Source organism: Poecilia formosa, unplaced genomic scaffold (genome assembly GCF_000485575.1).
Source record: "Poecilia formosa unplaced genomic scaffold, Poecilia_formosa-5.1.2 Scaffold131, whole genome shotgun sequence".
NCBI lineage: Eukaryota > Metazoa > Chordata > Actinopteri > Cyprinodontiformes > Poeciliidae > Poecilia > Poecilia formosa.
Window position 1 is genome coordinate 264,125 of NW_006800070.1, and position 15,741 is coordinate 279,865.

A 15,741-nucleotide genomic window follows, 5' to 3' on the forward strand; every position below is an offset into this window, starting at 1 on the left:
GACCGGTACCGGTCAACGGACTGGGGGTTGGGGACCACTGCTATATAGTACCAAGTTGAAGTTGGCTTCTAGTTGCAGCTTCCCATTTGACAAATGGCTAAAGGGTAATTCCACTTGAATTTCGACAAGATTGAGTATCTTTAATTTGCTCTAGTTTAAAGATGCCAATACTTGGACTCTTCAAACATTGAGTATACAAAAAGCCAAACATTTAAAACCTAGTTTGTGATTTGTGAAATCTTTGTTTAGTAAGAAAGGGCCTTATTTGTGCATTCACAAGTGGTTGAAACATGTGGTAAGAATGTGACATCCTGTTATTGTAAACAAAAGCAACGTAAGCAAACAAAATGATTTAAGCTAACACCATCTGGCTCATTTTCGCACTGCCAGACTTTTCTGTTTGATAGTTACTTCAATTGAAAATGCTTTTCATGTCCATGTTTCACACAGAAAGATCACTGGCGTTGCACTGCTTCCTACTTCCATTTCCTGTGTAAATAATCATGGACTTTTTAGTAAATAAAAGCCCAATCCAAATATGACGACTGTTAAAAGGTTCAAAACTCACACGATGTTTTGAGACGGCAGAAGTCCACTTTGGTTTTGACCCCTTTTGGACTAACCATTATACTGTTTCTAGAACCAACCAGTCGGGAGTGGCTCTACAAACTTTCTAAAGTGATATTCTGGTGTTGGCACAAGAAAACTGAAAAGCCATTACAGAATATCAGGAGTTTTCTTTTTGGATTCTAGCTGTCCGTCTATAGCCTTTTAACAGAACCTCACTTCAAAAATCCAGGACTATCCCTTTGCGCAGGCTACTCGGGTGCATGCAGCATGTGCCAAATGGTATTTAAAAGATAAATCACAAAAAAGAGCAAGCGTCTGCTCTCCTCTCCCTCACCCCCCCCACTCACAGTCACAGCAGGACGGTTTGAGAGACTGGACTGGAGCCGTGCCAGTTCGGCCGAAGAGAAATACTCAGCTGCTCTCACACCGCTACACATTGACCTACATAATTTATAGCCAGTCAATTGATTTCCCTTGCCCGGGCCACATAAAGAGAGAGGCTGGCACACAGTTGGGCGAAGCTGCTTGTGTACGAGTAGAGAGAGAGAGGGGGTTGGGGGTTTATATTTAGACTGGATGCAAACGATGACGAGATGTTACCACGACGTGTGTCAGGTCTGACTTTACACGCTGACGATGACACATGAAGATGAGCAACCTCGGACAGATTGCCACCGAACGCACAGAGAGACAAAGCATCTCCTAAGAAATGCTGATGTCAGCACAACTCAAACTCCCCTCTGCATTAACCCTTTCCTCGTCCCGCTGGACTCTTGTCTGGAGTTGCAGAGCGCACCAAGTGGAAGATGAATGAAAACTGACCGCCTCTAATCTGGAGCATTACCGAACCAGATGAGACCAATTAGTGATGACCACCCATTTGTGTGTAGCGCTTGTGTTTTACAGCCTGATTTTTTCCCCCCGTCAATGTTTCACACACACACACACACACACACACACACACACACACACACACACAATATTCAGAAGGCAGCTCCCTGGAAGCGGCCCGCCTTGCCTCAGTTGTGCGGGATTACAAACCTATTTCCCTCCCCTCCGTCTAAATCCTGCAGAAAGCTCAAAGCTTTCATCTGACTTGATTCCATGTCAGATGAATTGGTTCGGTCCGGCACAAACTAATCCTGACAAATCAAACCGACGCAGAGGGGCCCCCCTGTGAGGCAGTCTCACTGCAGCGTGAGCAGTTTCTCTGAAAGTGAAATCAACTTTGCATCGCCCGTTTTTCACCCACCACTTTCGTACCCGTTTATTCTTCACTGGATCACTGTGCAACCTTTTTTTTGTAAGATTTAGTGGTTTCTTGCTACTTGAGTCACACCGACAAATCCACACCTTTGTTCTCACACCACTGAGATAAAACTATATATATATACGTCTGTTATGTAGTCATAATATTCGACAGTAGATCTAGATGTTACGCTATGTTGTGCTTAGACCCAACCATTACTGTAAAGATAAAATACAGAAAAGTATTTTTGTTCATTGACAAATTTACACTCATAATAAAAACGCATCTGAATAATGAAGTATGGATTCCCACGACAGGATTTCACAAAGTGCTGCCATATTTTAAAGGAAAAAACTGCCAATTATGCTTCGTATGTTTTTTTAAGACAATGACATCACAACAGGCCCAAGAATCGGGTAACTCCACGTTGATTAGCCTCTGCCAATTCGTACCTCCATTTCATGCTGGTAAAAATGAAATTTTGTAAGATTGTGCTTAAAATATACCATTACACTCTTTATTTTTGGTTGCAGCTAAGTATTTTCACAAATTATCCTACACAAATAAGAAACAAAAGGTCAATTTAATACAATTTAACAAAAACTTATATAGTATATGGAAACTGAATTACACGTTTTATTTACTTGAGCCGTTTGATTAATAAATTACGACAAATTATGACCCCTGATCAATTCGAATCATGTGACCAAATTTCCTCATAGTAGATTAAAACTAGATTAGAGAAAATTAACTCAGTGGCCGATGCAGATATGGCGCATTAATATCACGAAAAAGTTGTCACTGTTTTGTGATAGAAAACCACCAAAAGCACAAAGCTACGCAATACAGACAGATTTCAAAGAAGAGCATATAACATTCAGGTTGCATTGGAGTTTGGCTTTACATGTCCCAGTCAGTGTTCGACTCTATGACCTCCAAGCAAACTGTGATAATGACCAGGGCCGGCCCAAGCCTCCATGGGGCCCTAAGCAAAATTTGGTTTTGGGGTCCTCTAGTTCTGCTAACAGTGTGTGTGGACTGGCTGTAATTCAGCAGTCCGATCATTAGATCATTCACACACCTGCTATAAACTTATTGCTTCTCTGGCAGTGCTGTTTACATTATATACATAATATATAATGTATAATATAGGATACATTTATTGGCCAACTGATTTAATCGATCCATTTGATTTCTGGGCGCCGATTTCCTTAATTTTGGGGAATTGTGATTGGCTGAAACTTGCATGTGAAGCCCATCTTATCCCCTGATCTTATCTTCGTCAGCAAAGGTTTAAAGATCAGCCTTTGTTCTGCAGTGAGAGGTTTGACTGACCGACCCACCAGGTCAGCTCTGCACGTTTGCACTTAATATTCACCCCACTGTTGCCAACTCACCAACTTTCTTGCTATATTTTAGGGATATTTTAGACAAAAAAAAATTTATATCAGCCAAAATCAAAATCGGCAGGTAAGGCTTTTTAAAGATCGGCCAGAAAACTGCAGTCAGTGCAGCCCTACACACATATTCATGACATTCTCTGATTAAATACATTTCTCTTAAGTGTTACTCCATTAGCTAAAATTTTAATTTATACCAGGTGAGTCTTTCTCCCCTGAGAATGTGGACAGGTACCAGTACTGGACTGATTCTAAGACTTCAAATGATTTTAACATAAGTTTCACATAACTTAGAAGTTGATGTAAAAATAATGTTTAACTTTTAGCCACAAAATGATTATGCTCAGCAGCAAACAACATATCTCCAACTACAGCATAGAGCAGCTCATCGATGTAGCAGCTTTGTAGCCTGACGTAAAAACATTTTGCTAGACAATGTCAAATATTGAGAAGTTTTAATTATCGTTATCAAATGTTATCAAACACGGCGTTTTGAAGTCAAAAATACCTCAGAAATATATAGAGCCAAGCAGGAGAATCAACTCAAAGTTTAAACTCAGTTTCACACAAACACAAATGTTTGGCCGTTAAACTGGACTGTTCCAGGTTGCCATCAAGCTAATTTTCTATTAGCAGCTTTACAAATCTTTTACATTACATTACCAAGGCACATTAAAACAAACCTTTATCTTGGCTTTTTTCTATTATTCCTCTTTCTTTAATAACTCCCACTCTTTCTGAAACTCTGCCTCCCTTCAGGAAGTCATCACAACATGGCTCCTCTATTAACCCTTTAACATTTTTTACCAGCGATGCACTGAGAAGTAGCTCGTTTAATGAGCTCAGCAAATGTGTAGTACCACCAGATGTTTGCTAATTGCTGCTGGCTAGTCTGAAGAAGCCGAGTGTGGGAGGCTCGGGGTAGCAGGGGCTGTGAGGTTCGCCTCAATGTTTTGCACAGCTGAATGGTTGCCAGGGAGATCAAAGGATTCCTCAAACATGCATAAAAAACACCACTCTCGGTGTGTTTTTTTTGTGGGGGCAGCGCTCTCGTGTTGTGTAGCTCTAAAACATTTTTTGTTGCAGCCGTATTGAGTGAAATTACAAATTGTTGCTTCAAAACCTGCCTATGAAGAGGAAAAACCAGAGAAACATTAATGTAGTCAAATGAAGTGCCTCATGTGATGTCACTGCAAGTATGCAGGCATGGAAGCTTGAAATAATGAGGGTAGCTTTTATGACTTAAAATAGCAAATCAAATAGAAAAACTGTTAATGGCATGTTCTATAGGAGAAAATCTACATCTGAAGTGCTTTGATTAAATGTCACATCAATGCCTGGCTAGTCGCTTTAACAACAGCTGTGTGCATTGTGTGTTAACATGACCACAGTGTGGTCTTTGTTGTGATGACAGCACCATCATGTGCTCACCTTCCAGCCAGCGGAGCTGTTGCTGTCGCCTCTGTCCTTGAAATATGGCACAGACCTCACCATCCAGTCGTAGATCTGGGACAAGGTCAGCCTCTTCTCCGGCGAGCTCTCGATGGCCTGGGTAATGAGGTCTGCATAGGAGTAGTTGCCCCAGGCGTTTCTGCGGGCGGAGGACTTCCTCAGCTGCTGGGAGGCAGAGCCGCAGAGAGCCGCACCGGGGATCTGTGCGGAGGAAGGGGATCCGTCGGCGGCCTCGTCTTTGCGGGGGCCGCCCTGGAGCTCCACGGGCTGGGAGACGGAGCCGCGGCCGCCGCCGCTCGGCTCATTCACAGAGTCGCCGTTTTTCTGCACGGAGCAGTTCTCTGCGCTCCCACCCTCGTCATCCTCCTCTTCGGGGATTACGTCAGCGTCATTCGCCCCGGGCTTGCCCGCGCCGGACTCCGGCCGGGGCAGCGGCCAAGTGCAGGACCGCGGCCGCTTCTGGGGCTCGAAGTCCGGGTCGATCTCAACGTTCGGGGGAGGCTCGTCGCAGCTGAGCGGCGCCTCGGCCATGTTAATTGCAATTTCTCGGTTGATGCAGAGGAGATGGCAAAATCACTCGGCTCGCATTCCATCAATGTTGAGTGCAGACTTCTTTGGGGAGTTTATTTACTATGCAACGCGGTATGCAAATCTGTCCCCCTCCCCTCTCCAACCCCCGCAGCTCAGTCCCAACACGTGTCCCGCTTGTCTACCAGCGTCGATCCGCAGCTCACAGCGCCAACTGCGCTGACCAGCGTTAACAGAACATCGCCTTTTCTTTTCGTGGCGCACAGCCCACACCCCGACCAGCGTGCGCTAAAATTGGGAGAGAAAGAAGCGATAGGGGCAGCGGAGTCTCACGGCAATCCAAACGGCGTTCCCTTACGCGCGTCCCGCTCTCCAGTCCCGAGTGGCAAAAGCAAACGAGCCTCCCACATCACAGCTCCATCACACCGTGCACAGCTGCCATCTTGACCGCCTCCCTCCTTCCCCGCCTTTACCCCACCTCAAGGTCCTAATCAGAAGCCCGCAGAGCTGCGCTGCCAGTCGCCGGTGCGTCGCTCTCCAGATACCATCAAGGCGGAGAGGAGGTGTTCCTCAAGGCCCCGGGAGCTGCCGCGAAGGGAGAAGGCGAGGTTCAAGTAATCCGCCTTACGAGGAGCTGAGGAATACTGATGCATCCTGGCTGTACATCCCTGGCATTCTGGGCTAAAGCAGCGCAGCGTGGCCAGCAGCCCGCCGACGCTCCTCATTGAATCTGCTGCAGCTGCGGTAGGCGCAAACACTGTGAGAGGAGAAGGGGCGGAAAGACGCGATCCTGCCCCCTGGACTGCGCTGAAATTAAAGAGACAGTGCGTGGAGAGAGATGTCCGCTGGCCGGTGACATCACCCTTTAGAAACCTCACGTCGCTAACAAAGGAAGGCTGGAAATGATGTTACATGAAATCCATTTTAGTTGTCTCTATAGGAATTCCACCAAGTCTGACAGATTGAACGGGTTGTTTCATGTGTATGAATAATTAAACATAAATAAAAAAAAAATGTTGAATAATATGGGATTTCGTTTGTAAATTTTCACAGTAAGAAGTAATAAAGTCTGTCATAGAGAAAAAAATGTGGCTCCAAATAATTTTTTTTATTTTAACTATTTAGTTCTAAATTATCCATAAATCACTCTCTATATTTCCTAATGTTGAGAAAAGACACAGGAGTGCTATAGAAATGTATTTCAATAAATTACAATATTATTTTAGTATAAACTAATTCAAATAATTAAACTTTTAATGAAAAGATTTTTCATTGTATCTTTGATTAATGACTTACATCTTGTAAATTTTCAGTCATGAGGACGGCTGCTAAATTGACAGAAAGCAGGGGCGTGTAGTGCCCAAGGATATTTTTACCTTAGTAAAAGTAGAAAGAAGAAAAAGTAAAGTGAGATTACTAAAGTGAGAGAAAAAATATTTGGGAAATAGGCAACTCAAGAACTTAGTAAATGATCAAAATATCAGTTATTTGATATTTAATAATGACAATCAGGTGGAGCAAAATACAAAGTTATGTGGAAATTTTAATATTTTAAAGATCTAATTGAAAATAACTTAAAATAAATAAGTCAGGCAAAATATTTTTTTCCCTCAAATCAATTTCTTTCAATACAAATTTTTAAGGAAAAACTACAGATGTGTGTGTGTGTGTGTGTGTGTGTGTGTGTGTGTGTCTGTGGTGAATGTTTGGTTAAAACAAGTTGGTTCTCCATTGAGTCTCACAGTTTACAGAGTTTCCAGACATTTTAGAGTAACAATAATTCAAAATAAATTACTCAAATGTAATGTCAAAAAGTACACCATAACAAAAAAATACTCCTAAAAGTACATATTTTCCAAATTAATTACCACACAACAGGAAGTCACCGACTTTCTTTCAGAGTGCTGTGTCCAAGCATTTCAATGGAAAGTGGAGGGAAAAAGTGTGATGACAAAATGTGCACAGGCAACATGGGACTGTTGAAGACAGCCATATTTAAGAGTTTGGAAGAGATTCACAAGGAGGTAAACTCACACTGACGTATCTGAGACATGGGCTACAACTGTCTCATTCCTGGTCAAACCAGTTCTGAACCAAAAACCTGAGCTAGAGAGAAAAACAACTGGGCTGCTGCTGAGCAACTTAAAGTCCTCTTTTCAGATGAAAGTACATTTATCTAGTTATTTCAAAAACCCAGGTCATAGGTCAGAGAAGCAGAGAGGCGGAGAATCTAGATTACTTGAGGTCCAGCTTGAAGTTTTCACAGTTTGTGACGATTTAGGGCACAAACCTCCACTGGACGATAGTATCAGTATAGAAGAATTACTCCTGTACATATTAAACTTCCCATATTTTCTTTTGGACCTCCAGAACTACTCCAAGCATCATCATCTACATAAAAAGTCAAATGATCACGGATGTCTTGAGAGCCGTTAGACGTTGGATGGAGTGCTTTTTAGCAAGGTGTGGGTACAATCACATGGTCTTGATGGTGAATTAGTCCAGAGTTGATGGTCAGCCTCAGAAGGCCATGGCCTCTAAACGTCAGAGTGCCGCCATGAACAACAGATCTGATGAACACAATGCTGAAGCCGTTTACGGCAGTAGGACAGAGCAGATTCTAGAGGAAGGGTAGCTCCTTCAGTGCTTGCGGCAAGGCATTGCATAATCTTCTGTGTGTGTGTGTGTGTGTGTGTGTGTGTGTGTGTGTGTTTCTTCTTCTTCAAAGCCGTCTGTTGAGGCAGCAGATTAGAGAAAAGTGAACAAAATGATAAAGAAAGCTGCCTCTGCTGTCAGGACTGCTTCACAGGCCTGCAGAGGGGTTGGATGGGAAACGACGATTGTTGCACAACATCCACTACACCAATTTCACACAACGTGTGCGGCTCGACCAACGCAGCATCTTAAGTTCAACGCTCCTTAAAGAGGGTCATCACAGAAGGTCTACTGTATTGGTTCTGTCCAATACAGTAGAATTAAAATGAACAAGAGGGGCTTTTTTGTGGTGAACGTCTTTGAGTTTTAGTTTACCCATTTTTAAAAATCTAAAGCAAAATGTTTTTATTTCTCAGCCTTAAAAGGACACACCACCCTCTTCTCTTGCCGTAGCTCCAAAACAAGTTCTTCTTCTCTCATACAAAATATTTTGAAATCTCGCTCTGTTTGGTTAGTGAAGTGCAGTCATGCCTCTCAGTTTCATTAAACAATTTGATATCAAAACATTTTTCATCTTTCATAGTTTTTGGATTTTCACTGTTTGTTTCGCATCTTTAGTGATGACAACACAACGCTTCATTTTAAGGACAAAACCCGTGTGTTTGCACCAAACAAACAGGAACTTAAATTATGTAGCGTTTTCTCACTTTCACATCCCACATGCAGGAGTCTTTGTTTTAAGAAGTGCATCACAATTAATGTTAATGTTAAATGTCAGCCAGTCGACTTGTCGCTTTCGAGAAGACGAACCATTTCCAGTAAACCAGATGTTTGACTCGGAGCAGAGGATGAAACTCATGGAGGGATCTGAAGGATCAGGACATTATTTAAAGTTAAGTCGCATGAGATACATTTATAAACGGTATTAAATGGGATGGATGATGCAGATTAGGTTGCGTTTGTCATAAAACGAGGTAAAAGTGAATAGTCATGGAGGCTAGATCTGTATTTGTAGTGAGCAGCTGCCTTGGAAAACGATGCAGAATAATCAGAAAGAAAACGATACATGGTTTACATCGTTTAATGCATTCTGCATGCATTGCATTAATTTGAAAGCAAACTTAAAGACGGATCCATTCAGTCCTGTGGCTTTTAGTTGAAGGTTAAAGTCATTTATAATCTCAGCTTATTGTAATTCTACTTTATTTCCTAACTTTAGTGTTTTTATAAGCTGTATCTGATCTAGTTTACATATCAAGTGTTTCTTGGCTAATCTAAGTGCTTTTCCACAGTTCCTCTGATTGAGCTCTCTCTTTTAATTCCTCATTGTTTTATCACCAATAATTATTACTGTTTCACCTAGTTTCCTTTGATTTGATCATTTCATCGTGTTTGTTTGCTCCTAACCTTTGTAATGCACTTTGAGTTCCAGTTGAATGTATAAATCGTGCTCTACAGATGAAACTCAACTGGTTTAATAAAATAATTAAAAAAGCAGATTGGCGGCTCACTGTGTCTCTGGAGGAGCTGCAGAGATCCACAGCTCAGCACCAACCAAAGTATCTTTGATAAGACGTGAAAATGTTCTGGTGTATCAATTTCCTTCCATTTATTTCAAATTAGTTTTTAAATTGGTTATTGCTTTAATTGTCATTTTTACATGTACTTTAAGATGTACATGTAAAGTGTACTGTAAATAAAATTGTATTATTAATTATTATTATTATTATTATACCCTATCAATATGTGGTACTTATTGGTCTAAACACACAAAATCCCCTTTAAATATATGAAAGTATGTTGACTAAATGCCAAAAAGGGGCATAAATAATTCATGTTTGTCCACTGAAATTTTGGAAACAAATAAATAAAATTAAAGTATCTCTTTGCAAATAAGAAACCAAGATTTAAAGTAGTTATATTTATATTATCTTTTCTTCAGAAGCAGCTAAACATTGCAGTCAGACTGGACTGATCCATCCACTTAGACTTAAGATAAAACACAACTCAGTAAGAAATCATTTCATTGAAATACTGAAAACAAAACAGACTCATAAACCTCCAGTAAAGGACTCGACTACATCTCTATAAACTGTCCATGTTGTGTTTTTATATCTTTTCCCCCCAAACAACAGAGAAGTTAAAAACTTGAGTTATTATATGACACTGGATTAAAAGCAACACGCCTCCCCAAAAATCCACCTTAAAATGATCCTTAAAGTGCAAATTTGCATTTAAATGATAAAATGATTTTAGATACTAATAAATATTGTATGTACATTTGCACAGATGCTGTTGAGCAGAACCCCGGTGCTCCGTGCGAGAGGAGATGGAGTAGTGTAGTATTTTGTTTTTGGCATATAAGCGAGTAGTTCATAAAGTATCATGTATTCTTATTTTCCGGAGGATTTTAAGCTTCTGTCCCCGTCCAGCCAGTAATCTTCAGTCTGCATCTCAGTGAGTCGAGAAACGGTTCTCTGAAAGGCAAACTTCTCCTCCTCCCCGCTGAAGATGGACAGACTGCTGGCTTCGTCCTGTTATGGAGGGAAAGTTCACTGAGTGAAAACAGGCGACGCTTTAAATAAACCCATGATTATCAGTGGAGAAATGCGAGTTTTCAGTGACTTTTGGGGCACGAAAGTAAGTAAATTAGTAGATTTAATGCTGGTCCAATCAGAAATGCAAAATGTTTTCAAATTTCAGAACATTGTAGACGGACGGAAAATTATAGAGTTACTCAATTTTTACAGAATCAACAGTAAAATTGATCATTTGATTCAGATATAAAACTACAATTTAAAAAATTTGACAAATTAGAACATTTTACAAAATTATTTAAAAAAAGAATTATCAAGAAATGTTCAGATCTGAATGCCTAATTTCAGTTTGGAAAAGGAAGAGGTCTGATTGCACTTAACCATAAAAACTAACTTTTACTCATTAAACAGAAGTAAGAAACAAAATTGGATTTTCAAGCTGAACAAAAGTTAGGACATTGTGTCTTTATCTCTTTAAAAAAATCCTGCTCTTTTTGAAACCGCCTTCAGGAAGTCATCACAAGCTCAGAAGAGTTGATTTTACAAACTAGTTTAAGAAATTATTTACTTAAAACAAACTCTTACTTCCTGCTGAAACTGGTGAGTTAGTTTTGTCTTATTTCAAGTTCATTAATATTCCCACTAGAAACTCGACTCTTTGGATCTGCAGTTCTGTTTCCAGACGTTTTCTAAGCCCGTCTGAGTGACAGCCTCTTTAATTGCTGATGTTTTTGTGTCCCGACAGCCCAGACCGTTGATGGAAAACAGGTTCAACAGTAAAACAGATTCCCACTCTCACCCTTTTTAGCCCCAGGTCATCCATCAGAATGTGGCTCTCGTCGTGACTGTGATCCCCGTCGTGAACAAAAATGTCCTCCAGCGGGCGTTCGGCGAGTATCACCACCCGGACCTGAGCCAAGAGAAGAGTCCATGTCTGCGTCTCGCTCTATGGGCTGGGAGGACGGATGAGCGGCGGCGGCGGCGTACCTTGTGGTCGTAGAGCGCGTCCACGAGCGTTATGAGCCGCCTGGCCTGAGTTTTCTTGTTGAGCGTCAGCAGAGGAATGTGTCGGATGAAGACTGTGTCAAACAGTCTGGATATTTCCAGGTAGTCGCTGGCCCCTAGAGGCTGAGAGAGAGATTTCTGGGTCTCAAAAAAAACTTTTCAGAGAATCAAACAAATGTTTACACAAAAACCTTTAATAGAAAGCAAATGTTTTATTTTCATAAGACAGTCACTTGAAACTGTTTTTCAAAGTGCACTGCAAAAACACAAGATCTTACCAAGTAGTAACAAATATTTTGAAATAAGACAAAACTAACTTAAAACCAACTTTTCAGATATAAATAGGAGCTTGTTTTAAGTCAATAACTCCTTAATAGATGTAAAAGTTCTTGTTCCATTGGCAGATTATTATTATATTATAACAAGATATTTTCCCCACATTTTTAGTGAAATAACATGACAAATTTAGCCACTACTTTTTCATGAATATTAAGGAATTATTGACTTAAAACAAGCTCTTATATGTTGCTGACAAAATACTTGTTAATTAGTTTTCTTTTACTTCAAGTGTATCAAGATATTGGCACTTGAAACTCGACCAAATACTTGGTAATATTTTGGGGTTTTTTGCTGTGTGGGGTTCTCTGTGTTTGCTGACTGCATGAACCCTGTCAGGTCAAACAATACCAACATTAAAAATGCAAAACAAACAGACTCACTCTGTCGCACAGCTCCTCAAACGTACAGTCTGCGATCGTCCCGCACGCTTTGTTCAGACGGACCTTCCGGTTGTTAACGTTTAAAACTCGCGGCCGGGTAACTAAACATTTTAAAACAAAGACAAACGTTAGCCACGCGGCACAGCAGGAGACGCTGGTGGAGCTCGGCACTCACTGTCGTTCTGCTTAAAAGCCAACTCGTCGAACATTTTGTCCAGCACTGCCTCGGCGTCAGGTTCACCGGAGCTACACAGAATGAAAAAATTGAGAAAAGGGAGAAAAGCAGCGTTCCTGTTAGGTTTTCGTCAAGCCAGGCGGGACTTACAGGAAGTAAAGTTTCCCCGCAGAAGGCCTGTTCCGTTTGCGGTAGTCGATCCCTGAATCGAGGCGAAGAGTTTGGCAATGTTTCTGCAGGCGGTCAAAGAAACGTTTCACCTTTAAAGGGCCGCTTGCTCACAGTTGGAGGGCGGATTCAGAATGTTTTAACTTACCTGCAGCACCGCGATAAAAGGCACAAAGTTGACTCTCTGGAGGCCATTTTTATACAAATCTGATGGAACATAACAGGTTGTAAAATATTAGTTGCAGCTTTTGTGAAATATTAAATAAACTAATCAGTTTTAAACAGAAAGCCTGAATATTCTCCTTCATTTTTTCCCCCATCCGAGTCCAAAAGTATTTGCAAACTTGATGTGTTTCTTTTAATAATGTCAAAAACTCTTAAAGTTTTGGATCTACAATGATTTGAACTTCCCTTTCTTACAAAAAATAATGAAAAAATGACTCCTTTACTGGTTTAATTAGAATTGTTGCCTGGGTAAATGTGCCAACCTACAATTTTACTTCTAGAATAATAAAGTGACACAAGACATATGGTCTTTAATTTTGGTTATTTTGGGGAGGAAAAACTTCCAATAACTTTTTTAAAATGTAATTGATTAGTTTCTTCTTATCCAGAGAAAAACTACAAAAAATATGCAGTTTTGAGCAAATGTGCTAAAAACCTCACTAATGACCTTCAGGTGGACGGTTGGACGTCGCCACGACAACAACGCCGTTCAGAAACAGATTTTCAAAAAGCTGCTTTAGGATCATGGCATCGGCGATATCTGTGACCTGAAATGAAAGTTAGCAATAAAAGTAATTTTTAACAGCGTGAACAAACATGCTCTGTTTCTTTAAGAAGGTCACCTAAAGCACCTGGAACTCATCGAAACATAGCAGACAGGCCTCCTCACTGATCTCCTCGGCAACCGGAGCGATGGGGTCGTAAGATTTGGCCATTTTCCCTGCTTTCCTTTTGGGCATGCTCTGCTTCAACCGATGGATTCCTGAAACCAAGCAGCCAAAATTAGGTACAAAAACAAGTTGGGAGAAGTATCAACATCCCTGTGTGACTTTTCCCAAAACGTACTTCTGTCTCTTGATGGAGGAGGAGCATTTAGAGCTAATTTAGAATTTAATAATGAGATGTACCTCAGAACAACACAAAACACTCACTTTTATGCACGTCGAGCATAAATCCGTGGAAATGGACCCTTTTTTTCCTCTCTGTTTCCACATGTGAATAAAACATGTCCATCACCATTGTCTTCCCGGTGCCTAAAACAAAAAAAAAAAACATAACAGTTAGGATTGTATGAATAAATAAAATGCATTAAATCCCGATGATCAGGCTTCAGTTCTCTTACCGACATCGCCAAAGATGTAGCAGCCTTTAGGGGGCTTTGGTTTGGAGAAAAACTGGAGAACACACACACACACACATACACACACACACACACACAAAAATAAATCAGTAAAAATATTCTGACCAGTTTGATTTAGGAAGATTTTTCATCATGTAAAAAAATAATTGAAGGAAGTTTCATGAACAAGCAGAGGCTACTTTCTTCTCTTTTTACCATTAGTGAAGCATTTGAAATATTTTTGTTCAATTCAAAAACATTTTATTGATTCCAAAAGGAAATTTAAGAAGCTCAATAAATTCCCAAGTTAAAAACAAAGTTTAAATAAACTCAATAATGATGGAGAAAAAAAATCCTTCATCAGACATTAACAAAAATAAAAATACTGAAGCACAGCTAGGTTGCTTCTTTTAAGTTAAGATCTTGAATGTTTTATCTAATTATGTCTTTACAAAGACAATGTAACAATCAGCTGCTGCACTGTGTACAGTGACACAGAAAAGTATTTACACGCACAAACATTTTTGGCACATTTGGCAACCCATACTTTTAACTGTTACTCTTCAGATAACTAATGTACAATGTTTTTCTGGATTAAGTGATAAGAATACGCGGCTTTTTAGTGGTCACATAAACATGAGGACATGCATGTGAATGTTCACCCTCGACATGATGGATGTGGGTCTATTGGTGTATCCTCTCAGCGTTTTGTGCAGCTCGTCCAGCTTCTGCAGTACCGCTCTCTGGTGCTCGTCTTCCCGCAGGCTCCCGGCTCGGATCAGCCCGCTGTAGTGATCCAAAGGACCGCTGAACCCGGCGGCGGTCACACCGCTCTCCACCTCCACCGCCGTCGCCGCCTGGCCAGCTGTCACCGAGTAACCTGACAGACATCACACCGAAAACAAAAAAAGGTACGTCAGTTCATTGTTTCCCGCTTCAAAAGTCTGAAAATGATTAAAACGGCGAGCAAATGTTAGAAGGTAACTAATTTGACAGCTGAGAAGGTGTAAAAATGCACTATTTCTTTGTACAAAACAACAATAACCGTACAATTAGCGAGACAAATGACACATTTATAGATATTTTTAATTAAAAAAAACACTAATTATATTAAAACATGCAACCAATTCGTCTCACCTCGCCTGTAGAGCTCTGTTAGGCATTTTAAAATCTTTCTAGAACAAAACTGCTCTTTAAAAACGCACTTTATGCCCACCAAGGCTGACGGTGACATCTTCACAGAAAGCGGCATGTAGGCTGACATATTGGTGTCAACGGTCATCTGCGAAACTTTATTAGCACAGCAACACCGAACAGATGAACAGTGAGGAGTTCCTGTTAAATCCTGCAGGGGGCGACATATCTCTAACTTTGAGTTCTCACATTTTATCACGTTACGACGAAAAATCCTCGACGTTTTCTGTTGCTGTTTTTATGCAACAAAATATTTAAATGCATTTATTTTTATTTAGCGGTATCAGATGTTAATAAGGAAAAGAAAGAATGTTATTTGTGAAAAAAGTTTTGAAAATTATGTGTCCTTTTTCTTTTACTTCACAAAATGGGTTAATAAAATAGATAAAACTTTGCTTTGAAGGTGACAAATTTTGAAACATTTTTCACCCTGGTACAATGTGACAATTTAAAAAAAACTGTCACATTGTACTGGCGTTACAAACGTATAAATACATTTGTAAGGCTCTGTACATAAAAGTTATGCTAGGAAAAACATGGATAACACAGTTACTTTTGGAATGTATATTAATACGACTGAAATAATCTTTCAGACAGTTTTTTACAGTTGTTACTTTACTGGTCTTTTAAATATGTATTTTAGATAACTTGAAATAATCACTGAAAGCATTTCCAATCGTTTTTTTTTTTCTCAAACTGCAGTTAATCAGATGGTTTTGATGGATGTTTTTGGAGATTTTCCCA

At 40.3% G+C, this 15,741-nt stretch overlaps 2 protein-coding genes across 2 annotated transcripts in view; both read right to left on the reverse strand.

Annotated features, from left to right (window-relative positions):
• The window catches only part of foxo3a (forkhead box O3A), an 11,421-nt gene extending 5,198 nt beyond the window's left edge, over positions 1-6,223 (reverse strand). Inside the window, exon 1 of the mRNA XM_007561798.2 lies at positions 4,651-6,223. Coding sequence (XP_007561860.1) covers positions 4,651-5,202 — 552 coding nt within the window. The 5' untranslated portion in view covers positions 5,203-6,223. The remainder of the gene's footprint in view (positions 1-4,650) is intronic.
• Positions 6,224-9,756: 3,533 nt separating this feature from the next.
• On the reverse strand, positions 9,757-15,100 carry afg1la (AFG1 like ATPase a). The gene is made up of 13 exons (XM_007561799.2): positions 14,941-15,100; positions 14,466-14,683; positions 13,807-13,858; positions 13,616-13,717; positions 13,316-13,446; positions 13,132-13,231; positions 12,607-12,665; positions 12,441-12,523; positions 12,291-12,361; positions 12,116-12,216; positions 11,379-11,519; positions 11,191-11,301; positions 9,757-10,388 (listed from the first exon to the last, which is right to left on the reverse strand). Exons 1-13 carry the CDS (start codon positions 15,083-15,085, stop codon positions 10,248-10,250), a joined length of 1,455 nt encoding a protein of 484 aa, XP_007561861.2. The 5' UTR covers positions 15,086-15,100; the 3' UTR covers positions 9,757-10,247.
• Between the last annotated feature and the right edge of the window lie 641 nt (positions 15,101-15,741).

Bases quoted from the DNA above. Each gene is read 5' to 3' on its own strand.
- afg1la (XM_007561799.2), bottom strand. From the start codon at position 15,085: ATGACCGTTGACACCAATATGTCAGCCTACATGCCGCTTTCTGTGAAG. The intron at 12,524-12,606 runs GTAAGTTAAAAC...GACCGCCTGCAG, and splicing joins CTTTTATCGCGGTGCTGCAG to AAACATTGCCAAACTCTTCG. The intron at 11,302-11,378 runs GTACGCCGCCGC...CTCTTGGCTCAG, and splicing joins ACGCGCTCTACGACCACAAG to GTCCGGGTGGTGATACTCGC.